A 12,394-nucleotide genomic window follows, 5' to 3' on the forward strand; every position below is an offset into this window, starting at 1 on the left:
ATGCTATTTTTGTGGGAGACTTTGGGAGTTCCTAGTAGGAGCTTGGAAATCAGTAATGCTAAAAGCAGTGTGGAATATAGAGGCCCAACTCAAGAGATTTCAGTGGGGAGTAATATTAGCAACTACGCTAGAGAACATTCTTATGATACTGACAAAGATTATAGCTGCTTTCTGCCCTTGTTCTAAGAATCTGCCTGAGGCTAAATTCAAAAGGAATAGGCAGAGAAGAGTTCAACACAGCCTAATGTTGACTCTGTCGTGTATGTTAGTAATCAGTCTTAGCAGGTAGGCCAAAAGAAATAATAAATACACAGTTTAAAGAGAATAAAAGCACCAGAAGATTTAATGTAGGAGTCAAGACTTGTACTGAAAGAGAGAGAAGGTTAAAGAGAGGCCTGGTCAACAGTGGAATAAAGAGAGCAGTGCTCTTAGCCTCCTATAGGCTCATATATTTGAAGGCTGGGCCCTGACTCCACTCCCCGCCCCCAGTTGATAGAACTGTTTGGGAAAGATTGGGAGGTGTGGCCTTGTTCGTGAAGGTCTTGTTAGAGAAGGTGTGTCACTAGGGGCAGACTTTGGAGTTTCCAAAAACTCAAGTTATTCTCAGTGTCTATCCGTCTGCCATCATGGACACTAACCCTCTGAAACCATAAGCCAACTAAATGCTTTCTCTTATAAACTGCCTTTGTCATGGTGTTTTGTCACAGCAACAGAAAAGGAACTAAGTTAAGCTCCATATACCATCCTGAATGTGCCCACATCTTGGAAGCTAAGTAGGGTAGAACCTGTCTCATGCGTAAGTGGGAGAAAGTCTGTGCCTGCCGTTCTCTGTGTTGAAGTGTGCTCCTTTTCCTCCAGCATGGTCAGAGCTGCTGTTAAGGCTTTGGGTTAACAATGTCTGACCAGCATTTTTAGTTCACTCTTCAGTGCTTGTTATTTGAAAGGCCTGTTACGTTCAAGTTGGGCTCAAGCTTCTCGACTCAAATGATCCTCCTGTCTCCACACCTCTGAATCCCTTGGACTACAGGCATGATCAGCTGACATCCCCCCCCCTTCGTGTGTGTGTGCGTGCGTGCATTCGTGTGTGTGTGTGTGTGTGTGTGTGTGTGTGTTTTGCTGTATCACCCAATCCATCCTCCATTTATTATTTTTTTAATGGCTTTTTAAGGTAAGGTTTTCTGTAGCCCTGACTGCCCTGGAAATATTTTTGTTTGTTTGTTTGTTCATACATACATACATACATACATACATACATACATACATACATACATCTATGGCTTTTTGAGACAGGCTTTTTCTGTAGCCCTTCCTGTCCTGGAGCTATTCTTTCCATCCACCCATCCATCCACCCATCCATCCATCCATCCATCCATCCATCCATGACTTTTCGAGACAGGGTTTTTCTGTAGCCCTGGCTGTCCTGGAACTTGCTCTGAAGACCAGGCTGGCCTCAAACTTACACACATTCACCTACCTCTGCCTCCCGAGTGCTGGCATTAAAGGTGTGCACCACCACCACCTGGCTCCAGCCTCCAATTCTTGTTCAGTCTCTGTCACACTAGGACTACAGGTTTGTACCACTTCTTTTATGTGTTTAGTCTTTTATGAAGGTTCACTGCTTTGTTTTTTTGTTTTTTGTTTTTTGTTTTTTTTCGAGACAGGGTTTCCCTGTAGTTTCTAGAGCCTGTCCTGGAACTAGCTCTTGTAGACCAGGCTGGCCTCGAACTCAGAGATCCGCCTGCCTCTGCCTCCCGAGTGCTGGGATTAAAGGTGTGCGCCACCACCGCCCGGCCTCACTGCTTTGTTTTTTAAAGTCTTTTTCTGTTATCAGCCTGAAAAGCAAAAGTCTGTCTAGAGTTCCCTTAGGTTCCTTGGGGATCTATTGGTTTTGTTCATTTTCAGTCTAGTTCCTTTGTTTCTTCATATACTTGATTGTTTTGGGGGGATTATTTTGTTATTTTGTTTAATTTTAGACATTACTGTTAAAGAGATGACTGTCTGTTGAGAGTAACAGTCTTGCCCAGAGAAGGTTTATGTTTGCTTCTCTTGTTAGAGATGAAGGTGATTCAGAGTTGGGCTGCACTACCCTTGGGAATCCATCTGCCCTAGGTTTTACCTGTGCTCTAGAATTGGCTCCCAGGAGTAACGTAACCCTAGGAGTGAAACTCAGTATCTCTGGAGTCCCGGCCTATTGTATTATACCTTTTAGCTGTTAGCTTGTAAACATCTGCAAGCAACTTTTTGACATAGCTGTTTGCTTCGGGGGAGGTTTTCAGTTTTCGGTTTTTGGTGTGTTTTTGCTTTTGTTTTTTATTTTTGTTTTTGCCCTTGGGAGGCAATGCTGTTTAATTTTTACTGTCGCTTTCTTATTTTCGTTATGGTTGAATATGGTTCGAATAGACTAAGTATATCTCTAGGCACTGAATTTCTTATTGATGATTAAATCACAATAAACAAGTTGAATATATAAAGTCAGACATTAAGAATAATGCCTGACCGGGCAGCAGTGGCGCACGCCTTTAATCCCAGCACTCGGGAGGCAGAGGTAGACAGATCTCTGTGAGTATAGGCCAGCCTGGTCTACAAGTGAGTTCCAGGACAGGCTCCAAAGCTAGAGAAACCATGCCCTGAAAAAACAATAAATACATAAGTGAAGGAATAAATAAATAAAGCTTGAAAAGAAAGTCGCATGGAAGGTTAATAAGGTGACCTATAACTTTGAAATTATAAAACTGTTAGTTGGTAATTGATACTGTGCAAATGAAACAAAACCCAAAGGACACATAATTCATCATGTTTCTTGTGTTTACTTTCATTTCTGTATATTCCTGTCATTTCTACTTTTACTATATCTAGAATCTTTGTTCTGGGTCTTGTGTGAGCAAATTCACAGCTGAGAGGGTCCTAGGATTAAGCAGATATATAGGAAATCCTGGCCTGGAGTGATGACTCAGCAGTTGAGAGTGCTTGTTGCTCTGGGAACCTGAGTTTGGTTCCCAGCACTCAACCTTCTGTAACTCCAGATCCCAAGTTCCAGGGGATCTGACAGCTTTTTGTTTTTTTGGTTGGTTTTTTTGTTTGTTTGTTTGTTTTGTTTTGTTTTTTGAGACAGGGTTTCCCCGTAGCTGATCTGACAGCTTTTATTGACTTCTTCTGGCTCACACATGTTGTATATACAAACATGAAGGGGAAACACTCAGATATAATAAGTAAACCTAAAATAAAGATTACATTAATGAAAGTATTGCAATATTGGTAATTCTCTTATTCATTTGCTTGTTGTGAAAGGAAACAAATGTTAATGCTTTGAACTCATTCACTCTTGGTTTAAAAAAGTATTGCTTTTACCTCTTTATTTTAGGGAAAAAACAATCCCTAGCAAAGTCGGGACATACTGTATCCAGTTTGACTTTATGATTGATAAAACAAATATGCTCAGCAGCGAGCAGGTTTGTAACTTTAGTTTATGTACCATGGTGTTTACTCATTTTATAAGTGAAGTTTCTGGTTTTAAAGTGAATTAATTATTGGATGCAAAATATAAATGCAAAAGTCATTTATTTCCCTTATTATGGGAGGCCTTTCAGGACCCAGTCGGTCCCTGAAACCACAAGCTAGTGCTAACTATGTTTTCTCCTGCATATGCTTTCTTATGATTAAGTTGAATAAAGTAGACACACTGAGACATTAGCAATAACAATAAAATCAAAAGATTATAATAATATACTGAAGTAAACTATGTAATCTTATAAAATAATTATTTCTAGAATTTTCCATTTAATATTTTCAGAGCAATGATTGATGGCAGATAACTGAAACCCATTGCAAGTGAAACTGGTTAAGCAAGGATTTTTATAATGTGATTTTTTCAGAAAAAAAATAGGATAGAATAAACTTACTTTAAGAAATTAATGGAATTTTCGAGGATAAAATTTTATTTAGTATATGCAGTCCTTTGTCTTCCCCCGAAAGAGTAAAGTATTCATAAGAATGCATTGTTAATATGGATGTTGTTTTTGTTTTTAAGGTTATAGTTGATGTTCAGCCTAATCAGCCTATGAAGTTGGTTCCTGACGTCCAACCAGCTACCCCAGCTGTTTCTAATGTTCGCACTATTGCCAGCAGGACCTTGGTCAGAGACCTACATCTCAGTATCACAGTAATGTCTATGTCTTCTTCAAACACTCCAGAGTTTAACAAGAGTGATTGGCTTTGATATTCAGGTTCAGAATGGCTATTACAGAGTAGTATCGACAATTCAGTTTAAACCTACAGGAAAAGCTTGAATGAGTGACTTAAATAATCAAAATCATTTTTATATTGAGCTATCAATGAAAGAGAATGTGTCTTCTTTCTGATTTATTCGTGCTCTTCTCTTAGTTGTTTGTCTTCTAATTAGCTCTTTCCCACTGTGTATTTTAAGGATAATTATGGTAATCATACTGGAATGGATTTGGTTGGCACTGTAGTAGCTACCATTAAAGGTTTTAATGAGGAGGACACTGATACCCCACTCTTCATCGGGAAAGTTAGGACACTTGAATTTCCCTTTGTGAACGGTTCTGCTGAAATCACAGTAAGTTTCTCAGATCTTTTCTAACTTCCATAACACACCTATTCTTTGTATATAGACCTAGGAAGATTTTCTGATATTTTATGTTTAGTGCAGTAAATCTAAAAATCAGTTGAAATATTTGTGATTTTGCTATTATAGTTGGATCCAGAACCATCATTACTCAGATCTTCCATGTGGGATGACAGATTTCAATTATTGTGCTGATTTTTCAGCTTTAGTGACAATATAATGTTTGTGGTTTGTCATAAGGTTACTACTATTATACAAACAAAAGCAATAAAATAAAGGTTAGGTAAAAACTGAAATTATTAGCCTGTCATTTTTCTTAAATAAAATAGTTTGTCTTATAATTTTAAAAATGCAGTGTTTAAAAAAACCTCTATAAGTAATTGTTACATTTTTAACCTTTAGAAGTCATGGTATCTGGCTGATTACTGCAAAGTCATCTAAAGATATATTATGCACATTAGTATAGCATAGTGCTTTCAACATATGATGTGAGATATTAAGTTTTGAATTTTGTTAATGTAATAGGATTACGTTTTTGCAAGAATTTTCTAGCTAGTTTAGCTAGATATATTAAATATAGATATATCAAAAGATATATTTCTTTGTTAAATAAAAGCCTATGTCATTAATAAAGTGACTACACATATTTTTATCAGTCCTTGGTATAAATTTATTTCACTTCCAAGGTTTATTTTTTATCACAAATGTTTCTTCTATGTGTTGATTTAGAATGGTTGGTTGGTAGGTATATAGATAAATTGATACTGATTTATAGGTTGATTTAAGAAATAACTAGAAAAGAAGTGATTGGCCATAAAATAATACACATATTTTAAATATTGTATGATTATTCAGTTTTTAGTTTACATTTCTACCAAAACTATGTGTTCATTTTTTTTCTTTTCTTTTCTTTTTTTTTTTTTTTTTTTTGCGGAGGGTGTCCATCTTTTGGGGGGGGGGTTGGGAGTGGTTTTCAAGATGGCCTTGACCTTGTATCTTTTTGCTGGGCACTGGGATTACGGGAATGTGCCACCACACCAAGTACTTCTTACTTGCAACAGTGGATATAAAATGGTCTTCTTTTAATTTTAATCAAATTTGCAATTTATTTTTGTGGGCATGTTGATGTAGGCTTGTAAACCTGACAGAGGGTCAGGGTTGCTGGAACAGAAAGGTTGGCGTTGTCTGTGATACAGACTGAGGTTAAAGGCCATTCTTGGGCAGTGAGTGTATTGAGATTCTTTATCAAAATTTAAGTGTAAAGTGGGCTGGGAGTGGCTGGGGTTGTAGCTCTTGTTATGTTAGAGCACTCAATCGTGAGGCCCTAGCTTTGAAGTATCCTTTGTTAAAGACTGGACAGTGCTAGTTTTAAGTATTTGTTTTGTTTTTAGATTTTTTTTATATTGCTGGTACATACATTGTTTTGTTTTGTTTTCCTTTTTTTTTTTTTTTAAATCTTTGACTTAGGTGTGTAGAGATGGCTCAGCATTTAAGTATGCTCACCTGGTCTTTCAGAGTACTGATGTTTAATTTCTAGGTCACAACCACCTAAACTCCAGCTCCAAAGCATCCAGTGCCTCTGTCCCCGTAGGCACCTGCACTCGAGTGTGCGTGCCTCTGTGCAATACACACACTTACCTACACATAATCAAAATAATGCTAAATTTTTCTCTTAAATCTTTATAAACAGGCAGAAAAATTTTCATTTTATTTTGGTCCTTTTTCCAATCTGTTAATTTTTTTAGTCTTTATGAGTAGTTCAGTGTATGTCAACAAGTGCCAATAGTACCTTTTCTTAGGTTTTTTTGTTGCCCATCCTTGCATATATTTCACCTCAAATATTACATTATTTCAATACTCTAGGCTTGTAAATTGGGAGTCTCTCAGCTGTCTCTGTTGGTCTGTTGGACAGTGACTGGCCAAAACATTTTCATTAATTGAAGTGTTACCAGCATTCAAAAGTGTATAGTTTTTATGGAAAGCTCTGCACTTGTGATTTGTTATTTGCAGTTGTGAGATCTAAAGAGTTGACATCGCCTTGAATTCTTTTAAGACAGCCTTGCGTGAGGCTTGAACAGTGGCTGTTCTTCCCAGTCTCTTGTGTACCGTGCCGCTTTCAATGTCTTCCTTTGGAGGACAAGTGTCAGCTGCCACTGCTGTCAGCTCTTCATAGCTGTTCTAGTATAATGGAGAGAGGAAGGTGAGCTTCTCCTGCACCATAATGAAAAATTCTAATGAAAACCACACACCTTTTTTGAGTTTTATTTATTTATTTTTTTAGGAGGGAAGCTTGTGTAACATGGAAAATGAGGGGGAGTTGGAAGAGCACACCTGACCCCATTTTCCTTGCACCTCCCTTTTCTTCCCCATGTGCATTTGAAATTGTTCTGCCTGTTAGGACAGAGACTTAGCTGTTTCCCAGAAGCTGCATATAAAATGTAAACTTGATGTGTCTGGATTTTCCTTCGCCACCAGTGGTCCTTACTGTTCCTCTAAGTAAATAGCAGTCTTGCCTGACTTGGCTTCCACATAACCAATACTGAATGAACGAGAGAGTTTGTTTCAGTGGCTAGATGCTAGGAGTTGAACATTGTGTCTCCATTCTTTACTACCAAATACTACTACCACTCCTGGGCCATCATTTTCAAGAATATGTAGGAAACACTGACCAGATACAGCCAGTATTTGTATGAAATGTTTCACATATACTTTGTTTGAAATCAAAAACCTGATGTTGTAATTTACCAAGTTCGTTAGTTGTATCATAGCCTATATTATTTGCCTACATGATCTGAACAAGTCTCATTTGTATTCTTGTATTATGTATCCATCTGTATGCCAAATTCCTATTCATATAGTATATTTAACTACACTACAAATTAAGCTTTGTAGAAAGCATGTCATAAAGAGTTAAAAGAAGTAGCAGTGTGTTGATTAAAAACAGAATTAAAAGAGAAGTAGTAATGTGTTGATAATTTTTGACACTAGATCATGGGTATCAAAGTACTCCCTACCAGAAAGAAAAAGCTTAATGATAGTAAAAGAGGGTTTGTCTTATGTATGGCTATACATATGTCAGATTAATATATTAAGCTTTTTTTGAAACCCAGCAAACTGCAAAACATTTTTTAAAAGGCATTCTAGTATGAAGATAAATGAGTAAAAAAAATGAGTAATTTTTTGATCACAGAGAATAAATGGCCTTGGTGCTGCTCAGGACGCTAGTTAAAGCAGAGATGATTAGAGTGAGTGCTGTCCTCACCAGGGAGATTGTGGTTTATACATTGCCGATGAAAAGGTAAACTGATATAGCCTCTTTCCTCTTTTTAAGGGAAATTTGATATCTAATAAAATAAACCTTTAATTAGCTATATTTCTCATCCTAGAAAACAAATTTACAAGGGAACAATCAGTGATTTTCTTATTAGAGAACCTATTTCTTAGGTTATTGTAAAATTTTCAAACTAAGTGTTCTCCACCCAAAGACTGAGTGCTATAGTGTGGTTTAGCTGTATTATTCATAAATATTTTAAATCGGTAACATTTTATGAATTGCCATTAACAAGTCAAGTTTAAGCAGACAAGTGAAAGTATATGTTATTTTTTAAATAGAAACTACTTTTATATGTACTTAGATTCCTGTGTATACATTGTTGATAGCTTTTAAAATTGGTGTTGAACTGAGAATGACTTATTCATAACTTATGTTCTTTAATTTTTGAGAAACAGAATTGTAATTGTTAAGATTATAATTTTATGTTTTGTGCTCCATAGTGTTCTATTAGTTGAGGGTGTTTTTAAATTGTATTCTATTCTGAAAAACAACCTAAGGTCTCTTTTTACAGAACTAAAAATACATTCAAGTTAAAATATTTATAATTGCATCAGTTGCTAGTTATATGTTTTGATCTTAAGCTCAGGTATACTTTTTGTGACTTGAAAAAATATAAAAGTTAAAAAAACAAGTCTTTAAGCATTTCAGGGGCCTCTTGTTCTGTCCCCTGGGAATGGTCTCCCATGGTAACAGCTGTAACTTAAACTCAGTGTTGTGCTTTGCGTATTTCTTTGTGGTTGTGTTTATATCTTTCACTGCACAAGCTGTTTTACCCTGCCTTAACCTAGGTTTGGGTACAGATGGAGTGAGGAGAAACCAGACTCTGTTCTGACTGCCCCTCTGTCACTGTGGCGCAGTCGTGCTCAGTGCACCGTTGGGTCCAGTCACCTCGAAGGAAGACAGTGGTGGCGATGCTCTGTGACTCCGAAGACTCAACAGTGTTTCCATGGTTGCGTTTTCCTGCTTGTTTGGTAGCCATACGACAGCACATGTAACATTGGAATGTCTCTTTTTTAAATCTTGTTTTTCTCATTCTCTTTCACTTACATAGACTCTAGTGCTGGCAGAAAACAGTCCTGGAAGGGATAGTACTGAATATTTTATTATCTTTGAGCCTCGACTGTCAACTTTATCAAGAACATTAGAATCCTATAGCCTGCCATTTATGTTTTACAATGGTAAGTCTTAGGGACATAGGTTAGTAAATTCTGCTGTTAATGGAACTTCAGTTAACCTTGCTTTGCTTTCTGTGTGCATCCATCATATTATGGCATTGGAAAAGTCAGTTTCTAAGTTGTTTAAATTATCTGAAATTTTTTCTTAGATGTTAAAAAGCAGCAACAAATGGCAGCACTTACGAAGGAAAAGGACCAGTTATCTAAGTCCATCATTATGTATAGAAGTCTCTTTGATGCCAACAAGCAACTTGTTGATGAAATGAAATGTAAGTCACCCTGTGTGTGCAGGTAATTATAAAGCATTGTCTTTGAGCAGGTGAGGTGGGCGAGACTGTCTGTCTGTCTGTCTGCTTGAAAGAAAAGGGTGGTAAGGATAGCTTGCTCCTGGGTTGTTGGCAGTTGTTCACATGAAATATTCCTTACTTTAATCAAGCTCATCGCAGACTTATGCATTTTAAAAATTGGAAGTTTTCCCCTAGAAATGTGGACCTGTGGAAAGTTTAAAGCTTTTGACAATATTGATAACTAATTTATCTAGCTCTAGTTTCTGGAAAAGATGTCACTGTGGGAATGATAAGTGATCTAATTCTTAGTTTTAATCATGAGCTCTTTGTATTTTACATACCACAGTAGCATGTGGGCCCACCAGCACTGAAAATGGAATATTTATTCTTCCATTAGTCCAGAAAATGTTTGCTGTCTTTTAAAATGATATTCGTATGCAATTAAAATAAGACATTTGTTAAGTCGTACCATGTTACCTGTTTTTTATTTGTCAGATGTTTTGTTATAAGTTTTAACTTGTGTTAGTTTTATCCCTCCCCCCCCCACCCCCCCTGCCGCCCCTTTTCCAAGACAGAATTTTTCTGTGTAGTCGCTTTGTAGACCAGGTTGACCTCAAACTTCACAGAGATCTGCCTGCGACTGGCTCCTGAGTGCTAGGATTAAATGTGTACACCACCACTGCCCAGCAAAAGGTTCTTTTATTTTTAAGTGTATAGGTGTTTTGCTTGCGTGTATGTCTGTGCCTTTTGCCTGTAGAGACAAGAAGAAGGTTTCTAGATCCCGTGAAACTGGGGTTGCAGGCAGTTGTGAACTGCCATATGAGCCCTGGAATTTGAGCCCAGGTTGAAAGTGAGAGCAGCCAGTGCTCTTAACCATTCGTGTCAGCTGTATAGACTGTATAGATTGTTAACTGTACTGAGAGCATATCTGCAGTTCTGTAGCTCACGTGTCCATGTGTGGGATCAAGGTGTGGTGCCAGAGCATCTCCCCGTACATTCATTCTGTTTCTCTTGTCATGTATCATTGAACCTTGGGATTTATAACTTAATTGACCATGATCAACTATCAGTTTTCATTTTAATATCAAACATTAAAAGGAAAAAGTAGTTGTAAATTTTTAGGAAGGTATATTTTAAGTACTATTTAAGAAAGCAAAACAAACAAACAAACAACAACAAAAAGCCAAGGACCTGGACAGATAGCTCGGTCATTATGCACACTGGCTGCTCTTCTAGAAAACCTGGATTAAGTTTCCCGCACCCACATGGCAGCTCAGAACTGTCTGTAACTGCAGTCGCAGGGGCTCCAACATCCTCATGCAGACATGCATGTGGACAAACCACCAATGCACACAAAATCAAATAAAATCTTTTTTTTTAAAAAAAGAATTTTTCCTTTTCTATTTTAGGCCAAGTTGAAGAAGCAAAATTGAAAGAGGTCCAGCTGCGAAATGAGCTGAAAGCGTGCAGCATTGACGTTCCTGCAGCGCATCAGGTAGGGTTTCTAAGTACTCTGTGCGTGCGTGCGTGTGCGTGCGTGCGTGTGTTGTGTGTGTGCGTGTGCGTGTGTGTCTTCTAATCTCTACGTGTGTACCATGGTACATATACATAATACACACACACACAGTATGTTTGATTGGTTTAGTTATTTTGTGCATGTGAGTGTTTTACTTACATGCAGACTGGATCACCTGGAACTGGGGCCTTGAATTGATTGTGAGCCACCATATGGGTTCTGGAAATTGAACCCTAATCCTCTGCAAGAATAATAAATGCTCTTAACTGCTGAGGCATCTCTTCAGCCCTATGATGTTTTTAAGTAATTCAGAATAGTATAGAAGTCTTCTTAGCTTATTGTCTTCTTTGCGTGATTCAGTTTTAGGGAGAAGACAACTACATTGTATATTTATTTATGTATATCTTTTCCTGTGTCATGGTTGGTGGGGTTTGTTTTGTTTGCTTTTTGGTAGACAGTCTTGCTATGGTTCAGACTAGGTTAAGACTCTTTCTTCCGCCGTCTTGTGAATGCTGGGATTACCAATAGATCTGGCTATATTTATATATTATAAATATATTTATAAAATCTTATATTTTATAAGATTTTAGAAAATCATTGGATGCATAGCTCAGTGGTAGAGTTTATGGTGTGTAAGAGCCTAACTTAAATCCCAGTATTGCCCTTTTTCCTCCTCAAAGAAGGCTTTCTCTCTTTGGGAATATAATTTAGTAATAGAGTACTTTTCTACCATGTCTTAAGTTTGTGACCAAATATCCCTGATAAACATTTTCCATCAGTATTAACTATAGTTTTGTTGCTTATAATATAGTGTCTGTTTTAATAACTGGGCAGTGGTGGCACACACCTTTAATCCCAACACTTGGGAGGCAGAGGCAGGGGGAATCTCTGTCAGTTTGAGGCCAGCCTGGTTTGCAGAGTGAGTTTTAGGACATCCAGGGATACACGAAGAAAGCCTGTCTCAGAAAACCACCATAATCAAAGAAAAACAACTTTCCCACGTACTTCAAATTACTGCTTTCTCTGTCTTAGGCTGCCTGATAAAAAAAAAAATTGACATTGTAAATAAATTTTCTTTAATTACAGATACCTCATATTGAAGCACTTTTGGAAAAAAAGATAGCAGAACAAAATGAACTTAAAAAAAAGCCCAGAAGATCATGCACTCTTCCAAACTACACCAAGCGCAGTGGAGATGTTTTGGGAAAGGTTTGTGATTTAAGTTTTTAAGAAATAGTTCATTGTTGTTACTTGTTTTGTTTAAAATGTCTGTCTTCCCTCCCAAGTCCTGTTCTGAGGATTGAGTCCAGATCTTCCCATATTTTAGGCAGCACTCTCCTGCTGAGCTGCACTGCCAGTCAGCACGTCTGTTTCTTACAAAGTTTCTTAGAAAACTAGGGCAGATACTACAATATGTCTATGGTGAAATAAAAGCCTTATTTCTAAACAAGTTTGTGCTACCAGGTCAGAGAACAATAAATGGTAGGCCCAATTTTA

At 37.4% G+C, this 12,394-nt stretch overlaps 1 protein-coding gene across 1 annotated transcript in view; it reads left to right on the forward strand.

Annotated features, from left to right (window-relative positions):
- Positions 1–12,394, forward strand: part of Smchd1 (structural maintenance of chromosomes flexible hinge domain containing 1) — a 140,013-nt gene that overhangs the window by 104,600 nt on the left and 23,019 nt on the right. Inside the window, 7 exon segments of the mRNA XM_038315179.1 lie at positions 3,362–3,449; positions 4,028–4,159; positions 4,424–4,576; positions 8,971–9,097; positions 9,244–9,363; positions 10,791–10,876; positions 11,984–12,106. Coding sequence (XP_038171107.1) covers positions 3,362–3,449; positions 4,028–4,159; positions 4,424–4,576; positions 8,971–9,097; positions 9,244–9,363; positions 10,791–10,876; positions 11,984–12,106 — 829 coding nt within the window.

This window comes from Arvicola amphibius, chromosome 18 (assembly GCF_903992535.2).
Source record: "Arvicola amphibius chromosome 18, mArvAmp1.2, whole genome shotgun sequence".
NCBI classification, from domain to species: Eukaryota; Metazoa; Chordata; class Mammalia; order Rodentia; family Cricetidae; genus Arvicola; species Arvicola amphibius.